The sequence below is a fragment of the Amblyomma mixtum genome, chromosome 10 (assembly GCF_055824585.1).
Source record: "Amblyomma mixtum isolate Tamu chromosome 10, ASM5582458v1, whole genome shotgun sequence".
Taxonomy (NCBI): domain Eukaryota; kingdom Metazoa; phylum Arthropoda; class Arachnida; order Ixodida; family Ixodidae; genus Amblyomma; species Amblyomma mixtum.
In genome coordinates, this window is record NC_143021.1 from 82,967,590 (window position 1) to 82,985,447 (window position 17,858).

The 17,858-nt window shown below is 47.5% G+C and overlaps 1 protein-coding gene across 1 annotated transcript in view; it reads left to right on the top strand.

Moving 5' to 3' along the window:
• LOC149326300 (cytochrome P450 3A19-like) overlaps nt 1–17,858 on the top strand; it is a 158,169-nt gene that overhangs the window by 18,437 nt on the left and 121,874 nt on the right. Inside the window, exon 2 of the mRNA XM_089564533.1 lies at nt 3,323–3,410. Within this exon, the coding sequence (XP_089420659.1) occupies nt 3,323–3,410 (88 nt within the window). The remainder of the gene's footprint in view (nt 1–3,322; nt 3,411–17,858) is intronic.

A 17,858-nucleotide genomic window follows, 5' to 3' on the forward strand; every position in this document is an offset into this window, starting at 1 on the left:
GAGCTCTCTCTTTTCTAAACCGTCCGTGCCAGTTAGACTCTATTTCTCGGCCCTTATTCGCAGGTTTGCGACTACCTGACTGGGCGACGGTCTGTTTGGCTAGCTTGGAGGTCTCTCTTGGCTCGGCTTTGTCCGACGCCATCCATGCCCTCTCCACTCGTTTTCTGAACGAGCTCTCGCGGAGTTACACTTAGCTAACTCGGAGACGGTCTCTGTAGCCTCTCTATTTTGGCCGTGCTCTGTCGTGTGCCATCCATGCCGGTTTTGCGCCATTTCGCAATCCTGTATTATGGCGTCATGTCTCTCTAACTCGGCGATGGACTGGAACATTGAAGGCCATGTCTGGACGGAGATAGCGTCACTCTTTGCCACTTCGTCCCCATTAAGCCCGTTGAGCTTTGCGAGCCGCCTTTTCTCAGCCTCGAGTGTAAGCTCTTTTAGCTCCGCTGCTAATTTCTGCATACGCTCTTCCCGAGCTCTTCTACTTTCCTGTAGCTGTGCCTCTAGTCTCACTCTTTCCGCTTCCTCAGCGCTTTTACGCTCCTGTAGCTGTACTTCCTCAGCTGTTTTACGCTGCTCTTCTTTTGCCCACTTCTGCGTATTATCCCAAGCAATTTCAAAATCATCATCTTCTTCCGTTTCAAAACTTTTGATTGCCTGGATAATATCCGAATCTTTCGCTTTTTCCTCCGCATCCACACTTAACTCATCGCACAAGAACAACAGTTCTGTCCTCGACAACCTCGTCAGGTCCACGGTCGCTGCTTTTAAATATTGGTTTTGCTCGCTCATGGTGATTCTGTGCAACTACCTCTATGCTACAGACATACAAACACCGATCAACCAGCAGTTCAAATTGTTAACCCAGAATTTGAAGCCTGGAGGATCCAAAGCAAAAACCAAACACTCACCCGCAGATGCAGCACCATGTCACCAGGTTCATCACACCGCTGCCAACCGGTTGTTGACGCTGCCACCAGTTGTTGGCGAAGATGGGTCGGTTCGAGGTCGTTGCTAGCTCGCTGCTGCTGCTGCTCGCTTGACGGAACCGTGGTGAAGCTTCGACACCCGTTCCCACCACCACCAGGACAGGAGTGCCGCCATGTCAAAGAGTTAAGTGATGGGAGGAAGATTACAAGAGGGTTTATTTACATCTTTTTACAACATGGTTAGAGACTGAAGTGAGAGCTCTAGTGAGGCTCTATGGGAGGCTCGAAATGAGGCTAAGAGAGGCTATATGGGAGACTCAGAGAGGCTTGAAGTGAGCTGCTCTGCCGCATTCGTTCTCGACATTTTACTGTTCGCCTTCCCTAAATTCCCTAGGTTGAGGACGCCCACGCCGGGGTGGGAGGGGCCCAGATCACAAACAACACAAACTTGTGCGCACAAACACACCACTGCACTTAGGGCCACGCCCCCGTCACATGTGGAGTCTGAGGGAAAGAAGGTTGTCGAGGTAGCGTTGACTGCGGTAGGTGATGGCCTCCGGCCAGTCGAAGGTTTCTGCGGGTCACCGACATCTGCTGATAATCAAAGACACCCGCCGCTCGAGGCCGGAAAGTGAGGTCACGAAAAAGCCGAAAGTGGTTCCTCGTGCTTGGGTCGGAGATGATGCCCGCCAGCTTGTCGCGATGCTTGGCACGCCAAAGAGCAACAGGAGACGAGGCCCTTTGCTCCCTGGCACGGTCACGGCAACTGGGGAAGATAACGTTCGTCTCCCCGAGGCGACGGCGGCGTTCTACACGTGCAGGCACTTTGTGAAGGGGGTCTGGATTTGGTCCTGCACTCCAACCGTGCAAACTCCGTAATTGAAGCCAGCTGTCACCTGCGTCCTCTCAGTGCGTGCTCTCTGCTCGCAGCCATACACAGTAGAAGCAGGCGTGCTGGCGGCCACCCGGCGAGACTTGTTGACGTCGATCTTAATAGTACGCTACTGTTTGACCGTGCCGGCTTTGCCGCTCGGACCAGTGCATACTCGAGCTCGCCCGCACGTGTCCTCTGACCTGCAGCGGCTCGAGCCTGTCCAGCGGGGTCCAGCGACCTCCGACAGGCGTACATTGCGTTGTTTGCCCACTCTCTCTCGCAACCGGCCCAACGGTCGACACGAGAGAGGGATCACAGCACTGCCGTGGGGACATTCTCCTGCAGCGGCGTGCTAGCGGCGCGCATTACTCGAGTCGCTTCGTGCGCGCAGCGGAGCCTTGCTCCTCGCGCGCCCCCGGGACGGGGTGACGATTGAGTGTGTGTGTACTGCTGAAGGACGACGTAAATAAACGTCTCCTTAGTGAACTTGGAGGCCTATTTCTTTGCGGCGAATCGCTCTCCTCCCAGCGGAGGTTGAGTGCACGGCATCGGTGTCCCAGTGTGTGTGTGGTGACGGCTGATCGGGGCCCTTGGCTCGCGCGAAGCTCGAACCCGCGGTGGGTGGTGGCCTGTGTACACTTAGAAACCCACACACACTGCAATGTTGATTTCGTTCATTGCACTGACTGGTCTGAATAAGAAAGCAGCCTGAGGGCAAGAGGCTGTTGCTGCCAAGTACTTTTTAAATTGTATCCTACTACAGTTCTGAACCCTTTCTGCACGGCTGAGTGAGATATTTTTTCAAATCAATTTTTTACTTTCCTGCCAGGCTTCCAAGTGTTGCTTGGCCAGTAATAAAGCAGGACAAACATGAGCTTCGAATTTGAAAAAAAAATGCATAATAGACTGTAATGCTGGTGGCATAAAATGCTGACGCCTCGCAAGAGTCTTTATTTCCTTACTGCCATAACATGTCGACTGATACAAAGAGGTGCAGCCTAAGCTTTGAAGGGAGCAAATTCGTCTCTTGCGCCCGTCTTTTTTTTTTTCACTACTCCCGGCCTGACATAATCGTTCTTGTGGTCCGAAAACTTGGACAGTAGTGTCAAAACACCACCAATAAATCGAACCGCGGGCAAAAGCTGCTTTGACTTCCTCGCATTCTTAACTTTTAAGCCATTTTTACGGTGAATCGCTACAAAAGCGGAACGTAGCACTTTTAAGACGCGCCGTAGTGTTCAAAAAGCTCGCAGGCCAGCGTGCTCTCGTAAGTGGGAAGTATCAGCGCCCCTGGCATTGAATGCTCTGTAAAGAAGTGAGAATGAACGTTCTCCGCACTTTGGCCAGATTTTGAGCGCTGCATGGATAACACTGCTTGGTCCATCAACATGCATTGCAGGGCCCAGAAGCAAATCGGCTGGCCTGGGAACTTTTGGGAACTGCTTGTACTGAGGAATATATACGACTGAGCTGCTGATTGAGTCCCATTCTGCGCCTTTGTTTTGTTTTTTCTACACAGTACCGAAAGCCAGACTTTCTTCAGAACCTGCTCGACGCGAAATATGTGGAGCGCGGAAACGGGTCTGGATCAAACCAAAGCGACAACGGTAAGCCATGACATCTGTCGGCCTTGTATTCCTCTGTACTTAATAAGAACACTATGTAGGTGTACAGAAGCATACGCGGAATATAATGGCCTAGTGTAACATCTGCCTTTCCAGAAACGGTTTTAAATATCCTCCCGTCTCAACCACTAGCTCCTCTGCGGTGCACGTAGTTTGCATATTGCTGTAATTTTCGGCTTGTAGTAACTCTGACAACGGTGTATGCCTGGTTTGGCCGCGCAAGATGCCATTCCAGTGCCACCCCACTTCGCGCACTTTAGGCACGAAGCTCCCAGACACCCTTAGAGCGTGTGGGGGTAGCGGTCTCGGACTCAAAGGAGATGCCCTCGACTCAACGTGGCAAGCTCAGCGGAGACCAGCTACCAAGTGACAAGAGGTTTTTTTTTTTCGTTTGGAGCCCAGCTTTCGCCAGACGCAAGCCATAGAATGGGTCGGAGCCAAAGGTTCACAAACAAAACAATGTTTACACAGCAATGACACGATACAGAGGATTTCACAATCACTAGTACAGGAGCACCGATGGCGTAGAGGTAGAGCATCCGCCTCGCGTGCAAGAGGACCGGGGTTCGAATCCCGGTGCCACGCAATTCCCCACCGGAAAAAAAAAACTCCGCGTGTCGATGGAATTGCATAACCAGGCTTGGAGTGCGGCCTGATTTCGGTGACCAGAGCCGACAACGCACTTCCTCATCAGAACAGGATTTGGCCACCCTGGTGTAGTACTTGGCCACAACCTTCTATGAACAAGCCAATTAACCCTCGGCCCTCAGTCCCCAGCGGCTGCGGAGCAACTGACCAAGGCGGCTGTCAGATCTGTGACGCAGCGGAGGGTGCTAAGAATCTCTTGCTCCGGACAGGCCGCCATTGGAAACTGAACCTGGCAACGTTTAACGCAAGAACCTTATCAAGTGAGGCTAGCTTAGCAGTGCTGCTGGACGAATTAGCCAGTATTAAATGGGATGTCATGGGGCTTAGTGAGGTTAGGAGGACAGATGAGGCGTATGCGGTACTAAAGGGCGGGCATGTACTGTGCTATCGTGGATTAGCAGATAGGCGACAACTAGGTGTGGGATTTCTCATAAATCAGGATATAGCTGGCAACATCGAGGAGTTCTACAGTATTAACGAGAGAGTGGCAGCTATCGTAATTAGGCTTAATAAGAGGTACAAGCTGAAGGTGGTGCAGGCCTACGCGCCTACATCAAGCCATGATGACCAGATAGTTGAAAGCTTCTATGAGGATGTGGAATCGGCAATGACCAAAGTAAAATCACAGTACACTGTACTGATGGGCGACTTTAATGGAAAGGTAGGTAAAAAGCAGGCTGGAGACAAGGCGGTAGGTGACTATGGCATAGGTTCTAGGGACAGTAGGGGAGAGTTATTAGTAGAGTTCGCAGATAGAAATAATTTACGGATCATGAATACCTTCTTCCGCAAACGAGCAAACAGGAAGTGGACGTGGAAGAGCCCCGATGGTGAGACTAAAAATGAAATAGACTTCATACTGTGTGCACACCCTGGCATCGTAGAGGATGTGGATGTCCTCGGTAAGGTCCGTTGCAGCGACCACAGAATGGTAAGGTCTCGTATTAGCTTAGATTTGAAGAGGAAACGGAGGAAACTGGTGCATCGAAAGGCTATTAACGAGTTGGCATTAAGAGGGAAGGTAGGGGAATTCAGAATGTCGCTGCAAAACAGATTTTCCGCTTTAACTGAAGAAGATGACCGTAGTGTTGAAACAATGAATGATAATCTTACAGCTATCGTTACAGAGTGCGCCGCAGAAGTAGGTAGTAGGATGGTTCGACAGGATACCAACAAGCTATCTCAGGAGACTAAAGATCTGATTAAGAAACGTCAAAGCATGAGGACGTCTAACTCCACAGACAGGATAGAACTAGCAGAGCTATCTAAGTTAATAAATAAGCGCAAGGTAGCCGACATAAGAAAGTTTAACATGGAGAAAATCGAGCATGCTCTAAGGAATGGAGGTAGCCTAAAATCAGTGAGGAGAAAACTGGGCATAGGTAAAAACCAGATGTATGCGCTAAAAGACAAACAGGGCAATGTCATCAGCAATATGGATAAGATAGTTGAATTAGCCGAAGAGTTCTACACAAATCTATACAGTAGCGAATGTAATCATCAAGTTACTGAGGGAGGCAGTCGAGCACAGCAATGGGACATCCCGCCAGTAACGAAGGAGGAAGTAAAGAAAGCCTTAGGAGCAATGCAAAGAGGGAAAGCAGCTGGTGGGGATCAGGTAACAGCAGATTTGCTGAAGGACGGAGGAGAGATTGTGCTACAAAAACTAGCCACCCTGTATACGCAATGCCTTGTGACCTCGAGAGTACCAGAAGCTTGGAAGAACGCCAACATTATCTTAATTCATAAGAAAGGAGACGTCAAGGACTTGAAGAATTACAGACCGATCAGCTTATTGTCCGTTGCCTACAAGGTATTTACTAAGGTAATCGCTAATAGAATCAGGACAACCTTGGACTTTAGTCAACCAAATGAGCAGGCAGGCTTTCGTAAAAGATACTCGACAATAGACCACATTCACACTATCAATCAGGTGATAGAGAAATGCGCAGAATATAACCAACCCCTATATATAGCCTTCATTGATTACGAGAAAGCATTCGACTCAGTGGAAACCTCAGCTGTCATGCAGGCATTGCGTAATCAGGGTGTGGAAGAGTGCTATGTGAAAATATTGGAAGATATCTATAACGATTGCACAGCTACTATAGTTCTCCATAAAGTCAGCAATAAAATTCCAATACGGAAAGGTGTCAGGCAGGGCAACACGATCTCGCCAATGCTCTTCACTGCCTGCTTACAGGAGGTATTCCGGGGACTGGAATGGGAAGAGTTGGGGATAAGAGTTCATGGAGAATACCTGAGTAATTTGCGATTCGCTGATGACATTGCCTTGCTAAGCCACTCAGGACAAGAACTGCAAAGCATGATCAACCAGCTAGACAGGCAGAGTAGAACGGTGGGGCTAAGAATTAACATGCAGAAAACCAAAGTAATGTTCAATAGCCTTGCAAGGGAACAGCAGTTCGCAATTGGTAGCGAGGTGCTAGAAGTAGTAAGAGAATATGTCTACTTAGGGCAGGTAGTGATCGCAGATCCGGATGATGAGAGGGAAATAACTAGAAGAATAAGAATGGGGTGGAGCGCGTATGGCAGGTTCTCTCAGGTCATGAATGGTAGCTTACCAATATCCATGAAGAGAAAAGTATATAACAGCTGTATCCTACCGGTACACACCTATGGGGCAGAAACGTGGAGGCTAACAAAGAGGGTTCAGCTTAAGTTAAGAACAACGCAGCGAGCTATGGAAAGGAAAATGATAGGTGTAACGTTAAGAGATCGGAAGAGGGCGGAGTGGGTGAGGGATCAAACGCGGGTTAATGACATCCTAGTTGAAATTAAGAGGAAGAAGTGGGCTTGGGCAGGGCATGTAATGCGAAGGCAAGATAACCGCTGGTCCTTAAAGGTAACGGAGTGGATTCCAAGAGAAAGCAAACGTAGCAGGGGACGGCAGAAAGTTAGGTGGGCGGATGAGATTAAGAAGTTTGCGGGGATACAGTGGCGGCAACTAGCAAAGGACAGGGTTAATTGGAGAGACATGGGAGAGGCCTTTGCCCTGCAGTGGGTGCAGTCAGGCTGATGATGATGATGATGATTATGATGAGTACAAACACATACAAAGTGATTAACAAAACAATGCAACTCGTGCAAAGTTAAACTTGAGAGAGAATACAAGACAAAGGAAAATATTGCACCTAAAGTGCACTAACACAAGAGACAGAGAGGTAAACAAACAAAACACAATTTGTTCGCCGGGCACTGCGACAGTCTGAGGACCAGAGGTCCACGACGATGCCGTCCCGCAGACTGGCGAACGTTGCCTCGTTGGTCCGATGCTGGCCGAGTGGTGTTTTCCCGGGAGTCGAACGGGCGCGCTTCGCTGAAACTTAAACGGCGGTTCGGACTGTTTGTTCTACGCGGCAAAGTGGGCGCGCACATACACTCAGTGTCGGCCTTGCAGACTCCTTTCTTTCTCTCGGCCGGCCGCGCATCCTCATTGGTCAAAACGCTGTGACGGGTTCCAGTAGCATCGAGATCTTTCTGGAGCGGCGCCGCCACCGACGCGCGGGGGAATAGGAGAGGCCATGTCTTAGCGCACGCAAGGATACGCCGTCTCCGTCAACATCGCGCAGAAGTGACTCGGGCATTCTAGAGAAATCTTCGGCATGGATGACTCATTCCCTCCCCACACGCCGTGTCGGTGAGCGGTGGTGGAGGGGGCTGCAACGCACAGCAGGCTAGTCGCTCAGCGAGGGATCCCTTCTCCCCAATTTTACGACCGCGCCGGCGACACGCATCCGCGTGGCACTGATTTTGTTCGTTTGTTTCAAAATTGCGCCGAATTGTGTGACATTCGGAGTCGCCTGCGCCGAGACCGAGGGCCCCAAGCAGTTTGCGCCAAAAGTGGCGCCATTTGTCGTCTACAGAGGCACACGCGATTCCAAGCTTGTGCCTTGTGTGGCCGAACCAGGCGAGTAACGTTGTGCAACTTCATCATCATCATCATCAGCCTGACTACGCCCACTGCAGGGGAAAGGCCTCTCCCATGTCTCTCCAATTAGCCCTGTCCTTCGCCAGCCGCGGCCACCATATTCCCGCAAATTTCTTAATCTCATCCGCCCACCTAACTTTCTGCCGCAACCTGCTACGTTTGCCTTCTCTTGTAATCCACTCTGTTACCCTTAAGGACCAGCGGTTATCTTGCCTTCGCATTACATGCCCTGCCCAAGCCCACTTCTTCCTCTTGATTTCAACTAGGATGTCATTAACACGCGTTTGTTCCCTCACCCACTCCGCCCGCGAGACAAAAGTTACCTCGGTTTGCAAGCTCCATAAATATTCCTGTAGTGATGTAGAAATGATGTAGATGGTGATGACGGGCTGTAGGCGCGTGCATTAGCATCATAAGTTTTAGAAAAGCCCTGTGGCGGTAGTGTACTCTCTTTGTGCGTTTCTTCTAAATGAAATGTCTGTCAATAAATCAAACCACACTAGGCAGTACTCTGCCGGCCAGAAGTTCCATGGTCTTCAGTCACATGTAGCCTTTAGTGTCTGCTCGTGAATACCATTTCATTTCGTAGCAAAATGCACCGTCTCCGATCCCGTTTGCGTAATTCCGTCTTATGTATTCCGTTACCACCGGTTCGCTCTTCGTTGCATGCATGCAATCTGAAATCTGCATCTGATTCTTAATCCGTTTTAGCTTCTCAATTTTAAACACACTGCCTGCATGCATAAGACAATGAATTACTATTAAAGGACATCAATAGCAATGACCTAATGAAAACAGTCACCGAGGCTGAACTACTCTTAAATTAACCATTCCAATGCCTCCTCTAACTATATGCCAGGCAAATGGGCGGTGAGGGCACTGCAGAACTCTTTCCTACCACCCTCCCAGGGCGGCCGCTAGAGGCGCTGAGGTCTGACACTGCGTTCCCTCGTGGTGCTGCGGTGTGCCGCACTTATGGTGCTGCGGTGTGCTTATTGTGTGCGCTTGATTGTTCCAAGCTTTTCGAGGTTTCTGTAACGCTAAATACTGCAATTATGCGGTACTGCTGTGCGGCATTGTGCACGCAGAGTCAGGGTAAAAAGGAACCAGATGTCTCGTTTCAAGAGATACCCGCCGACCTCAACGCACGTGCACGGTGGCTCAAAGCGATTCGCAGGAAGGACTTGGAGCCAAATTCTGTTTCCAATTATTCGGTAGTGTGCAGCCTGCATTTCAACGCATCGGACTTCCAAGATAATTGGAAGAACCGGCAGCTGAAACCAGGCGTGGGCCGAGCATTTTCTCTGGCTACCCTTCGTACATGAGAAAAGCTCCCGCATCCACAAGAAGTGATGCCAGCATTCGGAAACGTAAGCGAGAGCCTTCAACAGACGGTTCGTCATAGCCAAGCTCGCTCGACGGGAGTACCAGCGGAACGGCTGCATCGAGCACTGCCTCTCTAAGCAGCGAAAGTGGACGTACTCCGTACAACGGAAGGCAAGTTAGATATGAGTGTGCCTTGACGAACGCAGATGAAAGTGCAGCGTGGTGTTCCTTAATCAATGTAGCGACTCCGGACGCTGTGCACGCTCAAGGCAGTCGCAAGGACACAGATGAGGGAGATGCTAATTTTTCAAGTCTTATGGAACTGCCACAGACCAAAGTTTATGCAACGCGCTCCTACGATGTGCAAACGTCGACGACGGCATGCTCTTCAATCGTTTTTGTCGAATGGAAACGATGGCGGGAAAAAGAGCGGGCACTCAAAAAAAGGAATGAAATGCTTCAGAGGACTGTAGATTCCTACAAGAAAGAGCTTCAAAAACCCACGGAGCAAAGCTATGTGAGCGCATTTTTGGCATTTGCATCCAATGCGGAAGTGGAAAATATTAAGGCGACATTTCTTCTGGACCACATAAAAAACTGCAAGAAGAAACGGCCAGCGAGGTCAGAGCAGAAAGTGAGACATTGCATCATTCTAAGAAACTGGTCTGCCAAGGCCTATGAATATCTAAGGTCCGAGGTGCTGGGGAAGCTTCCATGTCTAAATGCCCTGCAGAAATATATTGTCACAATATCTGGAGAAATCGGATTTAGTGAGCTGGTGCCCTGTCGGCTACAAGCAGAACTTGAATCGCTACATAGTACGAAGGCTAAAACATGTGGACTTCTTGTGAATGGAACGAGAATCGAGCAACAGCTGGAATATCATAGGCAAAGAGACGCTTTTGTTGCGAAAGTTCATTTCAGTTCTGACCTACAGCACCTTGTTCCTGAATCAGAAAACTGTACTCTGGCTAACTCGCTTTCGCGCTTCCTGCTTTGCAGCCTGCATGGGAAATTCAAAATACCAGCTGCTTACTTTGTTATAAAAGGATGCACCGGCAAGCAGCTCGTCACTTGCATTCGCCACGTCATCCGAAGAGCAGGAGATGTGGGATTTGATGTCGTGCGTCTTGTCACCGACAACCACCGGAGCAACGTTATTCCGATGGATATATTGTGCAAAGGGAAGGCGAAAGCACTTTCTCCTCATCTCTCTAATCCCACGAAATCTCTATTCCTTGCCTTCGACCAACTTCACATTGTGAAAAATTTAAGATCGCAATTCCTGGCAAAAGATATTGGTTGCCCGCAAGAAATATCTTCCAAGTATTTGAAGACATTGTACAGAATACAACAGCACTTGACAATACAGCCGATACAGTTCCTTAAGCGCCAGCACTTCTATCCCTCAAACGCAGAAAAAATGAATGTGCGGTCAGCCGTGCAATTGTTCAGCGCTCCAGTAGCAGGAGTACTTGTGATCCAGAGTTCGCTACAGCAGGGCGAACATATACTTCATGAAAGTCATGCAGGAGTGGTTTACACTCATGGATGTGAGCAACTCCCAAAAACACATTAATCGAAATTATCCTCACGCACATCAGTTCACATCAGTTGATGATGAGACTGAGACTGAGTTGACTGAGACGGCTTGAATTCGAATTTCTTGCTTACATGGAGGAACTCAGAAAGAATAGAAAACCTGAGGACTTTCTCGCAAAAGAAACCTGCCATGCACTCGTGATAACAACGTAGTCGAATGTCGAGTGCATTCGACATCTTATTCTTGTCAGAAAGATCGAGTTCCTGAAGGGTATATGCTTGGGCTTGTTGGTTCATATTTGAAAGGTAAAAACGTAGCGCAAAGAGACAAGGACACAGCGCCGTGTGTTGTCTGTCTTGTCCGTGTGTTGTCTTGTCTCTTTGCGCTAAGTTTTTACCTTTCAAATCGAGTTTCTGCTGACGAGAAAAAATGTCAAGTGACCCAATTGAGGCCTTGTTTTGATTCCTGTGCAGAAGTTCCGGGTGCAATGATGCGCTGGATGTGAAAAGTGCTGTATAGGGGCTGGAGAAGATGCTCAAGGCTGGCATTGTTGCCGCTTGGAGTGATAGCAACGTGCAGAATTCATCCTCTTTCTCAGCCAAAAAACTAATTCCGGCTAACCAGCACTACCACCCGCTCAATGATGTGATGGAGAAGCTTCACAATGTAGCAGAGGAGAAACTGTATGACTAATGCGTCAGCACAATGCCGCTCGCTTCAAACCCCGAGGCCAGTGTAGCTTTAATAGGAGGGTTCATCGTTCGCGCAGCAAGTGAGCGAATCCCATGAGGGAACTGCATTTCGCTCCTGCAGGCGCCTAAAAGCAACAATCCCCTACACGGTCTCATCGCTCACCAGCACCGAGGAGGACTTTACTACCTGAGCGAGGAGCTAGTAAGTGTTCTGAGAGGGCTTCAGAGATTTGTTGATACCGTGCTCAAAAACAGCTCTATTACTAAGCTGTTAGAAGTATGCGTTGAAAGAAGCGTCTGGACTCTCATGGAGCTTCCTATGTTCCGTTGCGAAAAGTTCGCAGGAAAGCGAAGAAGGATGGTTCTGCATCTCATCGCAAAGAAGTTTGTGAAGCCCATTTTCAGAAACTATGCCGTTTGAGTGACGGACCGAAACAGGGCGACAAAGCTTCTTGAGCGGAAACCATTGTCCCGCAAAGTGTTGAAGCTATAGCTGGCCAACTCCTGGCCACCTCTGTGAAGCCGTGATGTTGTCCTTCATGAGGAAGTAGACTATGCGTAATCATTTTACTTGCCCACAGTAAGGGTGAAATAAACGCACTTTATACGCGTACTTGCGTCTCTACTATATGGCGTCCTTGATTTTTGCATGTTTATCAAACCAGACCGATCGCTCTTCTTCCTGTTTCGTGCCGCGCCGGTACTGCAACCTCTTTATGGTTTACTTGGCACTGATGCGAAGATTTAACATCTACATGTGGTAATCTTCTAGAAGCCACCGCAAGCGTTTAAATTTTAATGCCCCAACTGTTGAACGAGAAGTCGCTGCTGCGCCCCGCCCATTGGAACGGCCCTTCCCGACTCATAGAAGCGCCACGCGGGACAGTGTCACAGCGTGGCGCCACTCCTCGGTGAAAGCACGCAACGCCAGCAACGGTAGAGCGAGCCGTCTGCCTGGCATCTAGTTAGAGGAGGCGTTGACCATGCTTATGGACTTAGGCTGTTATAGGCCAAGCTTTCAGCCACGTTGAAGGATTAGCTACCTTAGACGCAGGTAAACAAAGGTGTGACGAGCTTGACGAACGCATACAACGACGGCCTGAACGCCAGCATACGTGTGAGCTTTGTTCTGGGCGAATCGACGCCTGCAGCCTCGCAAGTAGACAACGGATTACCTGCAGGGGGTGGGCGCTACACTCTAAACTCAAATAAGCCAGTATGGCAGTAAAAAGCGAGTATAAGCTGTCCTCTAGCGCACTTCCTTTCAAGGGCAAGGTATTCTGCTCAAGCCTTGGGGGGTAAATTTCCAGGGCTAAAATTACCAAAAATGTAAGGTTTTCGACGGAAACAGATTTCCTTTTAGGCAAAGTCTCAACCTTCTTTATTTGCTTACTTTAAAATCTCCTGTGCCGCGTTAAATGCGTTTATTCATTTTAACTGCGCCAAGCTACTATTTTTCGCTGTGCGAATATGCTTCCGTTGCCAAAAATAAGCATCCCGCTCATTTAGTGATCGAAATCTACTTCGAGTGTTTGGCATTATACCTTGCGCCTGATGGGGACGCGCCTGAAGACAGCTTATTCTCTTTTTACCCCCGTATAGGCTTACTCGTGTTTAGAGTGCAGCAGCGAGGCTAGTGACAGTTGGCTGCCGGGGTTGAAGATTTAATGACGACCCTTCGCTTTTAACAAAACACAAATGTCATCTGGTGCGCTAATTTACGCATGTTGCATGATGTACAAGTTCTGGGCGAACTGGTTCGCAAAATTGCATAGTTTTTGCGGAGGTATTGGGATAAATTACAGAAGCCTCAAAACACGCGGCCTGCATACCATTGTCGTGCGCTCTGCTGACCTGAAGGATTTCAGCTAGCCTCAGCAAAACTCCACTCATTCTCTCATGTATTCCCGTTGATAATTTCTAGCCGCAAATGATAGTTCGGCAACGTGCAGTCATTCGTGCCTACATCAATAGCTACCTCTTGTTAAGGAGCTCTTCGAGACTCAGAATACGACAGAAGGAAAGAGGAGGGAAATCTCTCTCCTTGAGTAGTGACTCTCTGCGGAGCTTGGCCATTGATTTTATTTGACGCGCAATACTTCTGGCAACCTCAGCTGAATTTTCGCTATTTTTGTCTAGGGCGCATCCTCCTTCCTCCTAACGCGTTTCTGGCATCTGGCTCATGGGAGAGAAAACTTAGTCCATGCGGCGCGCAGGTTGCGCTTCAGACCTTTACGGGTAACGAAGCGGACTCTGTGAGGAGTTCAGCTTAGCAAGGACCATGGAGACCCACCAACAGACTGGTGATAATAGAGGTTTTGCATACAACCATTCGTCTAGAGAGAAAGAGTCTACCGGTTGGATGCCCTGAACGATGGGAAACGGAAGAGGTCACGTAAACGAGAAAGAGTACCAGAGGATGCTGAGATCGCTAGCGGGTGACCGTAGGGTGCTGCGGTCGGGCGCGACTCATTCTGCCAGAGGCGCAATGCAACCAACACTTGATAAGTCAGACTCGCAGCAGACTGTACGAGACTCACGCAAACACAGGGAGCAGGCCCGATAGCCTTGCACCCTCATCAGTGCCGAAGTATGAACTTTTTCTCCGAACTTGTTCAAACGCTAAAGATAGAATAACGGAAATTTTGAGCAGTGTTTGCTATAGCTTTTTCTCTGCCTTTTGAACTTTTCGCTGGTCTAGGGCGATGTCCAATATGAAGAAAAATAAGCAATATGCGAAAATTAGAGCCGCCTCCCGGCTTCACTCCGTACTTATGTGCGTTGGTTGCGGTGCTAGTAAGTCACAAATCATTTACTGACTCATACCCAACAATCCCAGACCAAAGAATTTTTTAACAGCAGCCAGTTTATGAACGCGATTTTTTTTTTTTCAGATATTCTAAGATTTCATTATTACAGTCCATATTTATTTATTTATTTATTTATTTATACAGAATACCCCTAAAGGCCCTCGAGAGGGTATTACATAGGGGGGGGGGGGGCACAGGCAATTGAACAGAATAAAAAAAAACCACAAATATAAAACAAACAACAAAAGCACAAATAAGACACTTTGGATGAAATAAGTAAGCAAAAGAATCAATCAAAAGCACAAATAAGACACTTTGCATGACATATAACTAAGCAAAAGAATCAAAAGAATGGCAGCGTGGCAAAGAACGAAGATTACTGCATTATTAAAATTATACAAACAGAACACTAATACAATGAATCTTTTTAGTAACAAACCCTGCAAAAAAGGAAGCCATGAACAAATAAAATAACAATGTATGCGAAGAGTTAAGCAGTAGTTATTGACGATATAAGTTTAAAATATTTATCAGGATCAGTGGTGGTTGCGATATGTGAAGGCAGAGTGTTCCAGTCAGATATTGTGCGTGGTAAGAATGAATGCGCATAGATAAATGTTCTGCACGTGAAACGTCTAACTTTAAAGGGATGATCGCGGCGGTCAAAAATCGAAGGAGGCAAAGAAAAAAAGTCGTTATGAAGTGATGGATGATGATAAAGTTTATGAAAAAGTGACAGGCGTGCAATTTTACGGCGGAGACATAAATCCTGGAGACCTGCGCGTTTCTTTAAGGCTGTGACGCTGGTGTTACGTGAATAATCGGAGTAAATAAAACGAACGGCGCGGTTCTGCAATTATTCAATGTTATTTATTAGGTAAGATTGGTAAGGGTCCCAAATAGCCGAGGCATATTCAATTTTAGGTCGAATTAGAGTGGTATAGGCATGAGCACGGAGGTGAGTAGGAGCATGCTTTAGGTTATGTTTTAAGAGACCTAATGACCGATTAGCAGATGCAAGCATAAGGTTAATATGGTGGTTCCATGCTAAGTCTGAATGAAGGTGAAGTCCTAAGTACTTATACGTGGTGACTAGCTCGAGTGAACTATTATTTAAGGAGTATGCTGTTTGAATTCGAGACATTCGGTTAGTAAAAGACATCAATTTAGTTTTTGAATGATTAAGTTGCATAAGCCAGGTTGAGCACCATGATGTTACTGAATCCAGGTCAGATTGAAGGGATTAGCAATCGGTGTTAGAATAAATTTTGCGATAAATTACACAATCACCAGCAAAAAGTCTGATATGGGAAGAAATGGAATCCGGTAATTCGTTGATAAATATTAGGGAAAGTAAGGGGCCAAGCACACTTCCTTGTGGGACGCCAGAGTGTACTTGGCTGCAAGACGAATTGTGGTTATTGACAGTTGTAAATTGAGACCTGGAAAAGAGAAAATCTTTAACCCATGCAATGACAAGAGGGTGAATATTAAGCAGTGCTAGTTTCATTAATAACCGGTTGTGAGGTACTCTGTCGAAAGCTTTAGAAAAATCAAGAAATATGGAGTCTACTTGAATGCCAGCATCAATCGATGAATGTATGTCTTGAATAAATCCGGCAAGTTGCGTTTCGCATGAGTAGCCTTTACGGAGCCCATGTTGATATTTAAAGATAATGTTATGTTCTTCAAGATAGTTAATTACCTGCGAGTGAATTACGTGTTCAAGAAGTTTGCAAACAGTGCTAGTTAATGAAATGGGTCGGTAATTTAGTGGTGAGGAACGATCGCCAGACTTGAAAATTGGCACAACTTTAGCTAGGCGCCAGACCAGCGGAATCACGCCTGATGATAGAGATTGTGAAAAATAGCGGACAAGATGCGATGAATACCATCACATGAATTTTTGAGTATTTTGTTATTAAGGCCAAGGTGATCTGATGCTGATGTTGTTTTAAGCTTCCCTAGTAAGGATAAGATACCGGTCTCACTGAAAAATATTTCGGACCTTGATGTATTAGAAGTGCTGACAGAAATAGGAGGTAGAGGGAGATCTTCACGGGTAAAAACGGATGTGAATGCGTTATTGAAAAGTTCGGCGCATTCAGCCTTCCGCGTTGGTAAGAGTAATGTCAGGATGATTAGCGGGGTTTATTATCTGCCATAACTTCCGTGGATTGTTTGTTAGCATTGCCGGTAGATCGTGTGTGAAGAAGTGCCTACGTGCAGATATCAACTCAGACTGATATTCCTTATCACATAGTTTGTACCGTTGCCAAGATTCGGAGTGTCTGTTCTTGTCGGCTTGTCTGTAAAGGCGCTTTTTATTGTTATTAAGGCGACGTAGATGCCTATTAAACCAAGGCGCTGTGTTAGTGCAAGGGATACTGATGACGGGTATGAATCTGTCAATGAGAGTAGCCAGTTTCACGCTGAACAGGTTCCAGTTCGTTTCCACGGAGCGTGACGAAAAATCGTGAAGAAAATGATCAGCAAAGACTGACAACTGAGCGTTTATTTCGCCGAAGTTTGCTCGGTTGTAGCACCTTATTTGTTTAGTACGAGTTACCTTTTTATGGGGCACAAAATTCAGGTTACCCGTGATTACCAAATGGTCGGAAAGGCCTTCTAAGAGCGCAATGTTGGAACAAAGGTAAGGATCACTTGTCAAGATAAGATCGAGAATATTGGCTGTAGTGGCGGAACGACGCGTAGGTTCAGAAATAAGTTGTTGCAAAGAGAAATCGAGACAGGACTGGAGGAAAGCCTGAGCTTCGGGATCATTGGCAGGCGCTGTTAATGACGACCAGTTAATAGCCGGAAAGTTAGTCACCAAGTAAAAGTAAGCTTGAATTCGGGAAACGACAAGTAAGATCGCTTAGTAAATTAGAAAACTGACTTGCGAATGAAGAATTCATGTCCGGAGGGCAGTAAATGACGCCAATGATGGCGACCGTGGGACCACAACTCAACCGAACCCATACCGATTCTATGTACGACGTGACCTCGATAGGCACAGCAGTGAGCACTTTATTGACAGCCAGAAGGACACCGCCACCTCTACGGCCCGTGCGGTCACAACGAAATATGTTGAATTCAGAGTCACAGGCGAAAACGACATCATCAGGAACCATGTCATTTAACCAAGTCTCGGTAAGCGCGATGACCGAGGAGCAGCATGAATCAATTAAAGAAGAAAGAGCTACGTTTTTAGAAAGAACACTCCTTATGTTAGTGTACAGAAAACTGACATCGTAATTGGAGCAACGCTGCGCGTTTGGCCGCACGGGTGGTTTGCCAGCCACTTTACGAGAACTGGAAGAGATGCGTCAGGCAAGGGACACGCGCACTGCGCTACTGGTTTGATCATCCCAGAAATACGAGACACCATTGATAAGCAGTTTATCAAAAGACAAACGGACCTTGTCACCTTCTTTTTTTACTGATTTGGCATACTTC